General features: G+C 27.9%; 1 protein-coding gene across 1 annotated transcript; it reads right to left on the bottom strand.

Moving 5' to 3' along the window:
• Positions 1 to 341: 341 nt before the first annotated feature.
• LOC117170089 lies at positions 342 to 1,339 on the bottom strand. Its single transcript, XM_033356612.1, has 3 exons — positions 1,215 to 1,339; positions 644 to 766; positions 342 to 490 (listed from the first exon to the last, which is right to left on the bottom strand). The coding sequence occupies exons 1-3, from the start codon at positions 1,306 to 1,308 to the stop codon at positions 342 to 344; spliced, it is 366 nt and encodes a 121-aa protein (XP_033212503.1). The 5' UTR covers positions 1,309 to 1,339.
• Between the last annotated feature and the right edge of the window lie 725 nt (positions 1,340 to 2,064).

Raw genomic sequence — 2,064 nt, 5'->3', positions numbered from 1 at the left:
GTATCTTAAATAAGGTGAAGTTCGTTAGTCAGCTATTTTGGGTAAAAATTTGAAAAGTTAGAGCATTTTCAAAATTGTCAAGACCACTGTTTTTTAAGATTTAAAAATTCAATAAGCATTTTATTTTTAAAAATTGTTCAGCTAAGTTGTATTTACAAATTTCTTGGAATCACTTTACGCTAGGATATTTATTTTTGGTTAAAGTCGTAAAAATAAAATTGGCAATAATCAAACTAAATGTGTGTTCGTAGATTTATTAGTTTTGAAAAATTAGTAATCTTCATCAAAGTCATGATATTTCTTCTAAAAACAACAGAAATCTGTGGGAATTAGTAGATAGCTTATTTCAGTTTTGACTTTATCTTTGGTTTTGGCTCTGGCTTTTCTGGCGGCTTTGGTATATCTTCTTTTCGCTGTTTTACATCTTTCATATCTTTTACACAGTCGAAGTGTTTATCTTGCTTTTTTTTATTATCCATTACGCACCAGCCTGTAAAAGAAAAATTTCAATTAATTTTACGTACGGCATAGTTTATGTATACATGCTTATATTCTTGTATATTATTACTAATACGTTGGTTTTTTAAATAAAAAAATTGTTGTTTCGGTATAAAAAATGTAGAAATGTTTAATAAAAATATACCATCTGCAAGAGCGGCCTCTCTAGACCAGTATATATAATCTGGCATCCAAAGACATTTAAACATAAAAGCGTTTTTATCACTATTAGCTCTATCGATCCAGATTCTTTTATAGATACATCTTTCTGAAAATAAAATTTATCATATTTATCTATGAGCAAAGGTTAAGAAAGATTAGCCGTTAAAAAAAACATAATATAGTTAAAAAAGCATGTTTTGTTCCGAAACCAGAATAAAGAAATGTTTTTTTTTTGTTTGGAATAAAAACTCTGAGGCGTTTTAATCTTCTTTTTTCAATTCGTCAAGTTTAAAGATATTGTTCGACAAAAGCTTTCTGTCAAAAATATAATGTCTTGAAATATTTGTGGAAATGTAGTAAACATATTTTATGATACCCCAGTAAAAAAAATAATGGGTATTGATTCTCACATAATTTTAGAGTCATTTTTCCATTTCAAATAAATTAAATAGTAAAATCGTATTTTTAAGAAAGGTTGAGAGTTATTAATTTAATAGTTAATAATTTAATAGCACAAATTTTTTGTGAACTGAATCTAATTTTCTTGGACTCACCCCTGGCTGTCTCCCATGTAAGGTTATGTAAATGCTTTCCGCATTCACTTTTATAAATGAAATAGCATAGCAAGAATAAAATTAAACGTCGCATTTCCGTTAATATTTAAAGCTTCTTAAATCAAGTGTTTTCAAGCTAGATGCCCGAAGAACTAAACATTCGTTCAGTGGTTTTGCTCTATGTATGTCAAGCTCCCCTCCACTTGTCTGTGAAAAATATGCAATTTGACACAAAAAACAAACTGATAAACTTTTTCACTCTGTCCTATCTACGCTATATCCGGATGTTTTCTCATTTTTTAAGATGCTGCGTCAACTTTGTACATCTGCAATCATTGAGGTTTGCAAAAAAAACCTTCAATCAAATGCAGTCATTTTTAACAAAGTAGTTTAACTTTTCACCAAATAAATGGATTAAAAAAAGATGACTTTCAACCAAATAGTTAGATTTTAAACAACATGATGAAATTTGATTATAAACAATACATATACTTCACATTTGTTTTCAACAAAATGGTGGAAGTTGAACGCCAAAAGGAAGAATGATCTACAAAATGCTTGAATTCTTAAGCCGAAGAAGATTTTTTTTTAAATACTTGATTTTCTTCGAAGAATTTACATTTTAACGAAAACAGTTATTAAACATTATTAACTTCGAAAATTATTTTTAACAGTTATTGCAGGTGTAAGCTAATAGAGAAATTTTTAACTAAAATGATAAACATGGAAAAATTTAGTCAAAAATAACTATTAAGAGTGTGACTGTAGAAAATATATGCCCCTATAAGTGAAAAATGGGTTTTGCGAGATTTTAGCGCTAATTATGATTTTATTTTAGTTTTGCTTATTG

Source organism: Belonocnema kinseyi, chromosome 3 (genome assembly GCF_010883055.1).
Source record: "Belonocnema kinseyi isolate 2016_QV_RU_SX_M_011 chromosome 3, B_treatae_v1, whole genome shotgun sequence".
Taxonomy (NCBI): domain Eukaryota; kingdom Metazoa; phylum Arthropoda; class Insecta; order Hymenoptera; family Cynipidae; genus Belonocnema; species Belonocnema kinseyi.
This window is presented reverse-complemented; position numbering and strand designations above follow the sequence as displayed.

Coding starts and splice junctions, on each gene's coding strand:
- LOC117170089 (XM_033356612.1), bottom strand. CDS start 1,308: ATGCGACGTTTAATTTTATTCTTGCTATGCTATTTCATTTATAAAAGT. Junction 767..1,214: donor TACATGGGAGACAGCCAGGG/GTGAGTCCAAGA, acceptor TTTTATTTTCAG/AAAGATGTATCTATAAAAGA. Junction 491..643: donor AGAGGCCGCTCTTGCAGATG/GTATATTTTTAT, acceptor TTTCTTTTACAG/GCTGGTGCGTAATGGATAAT.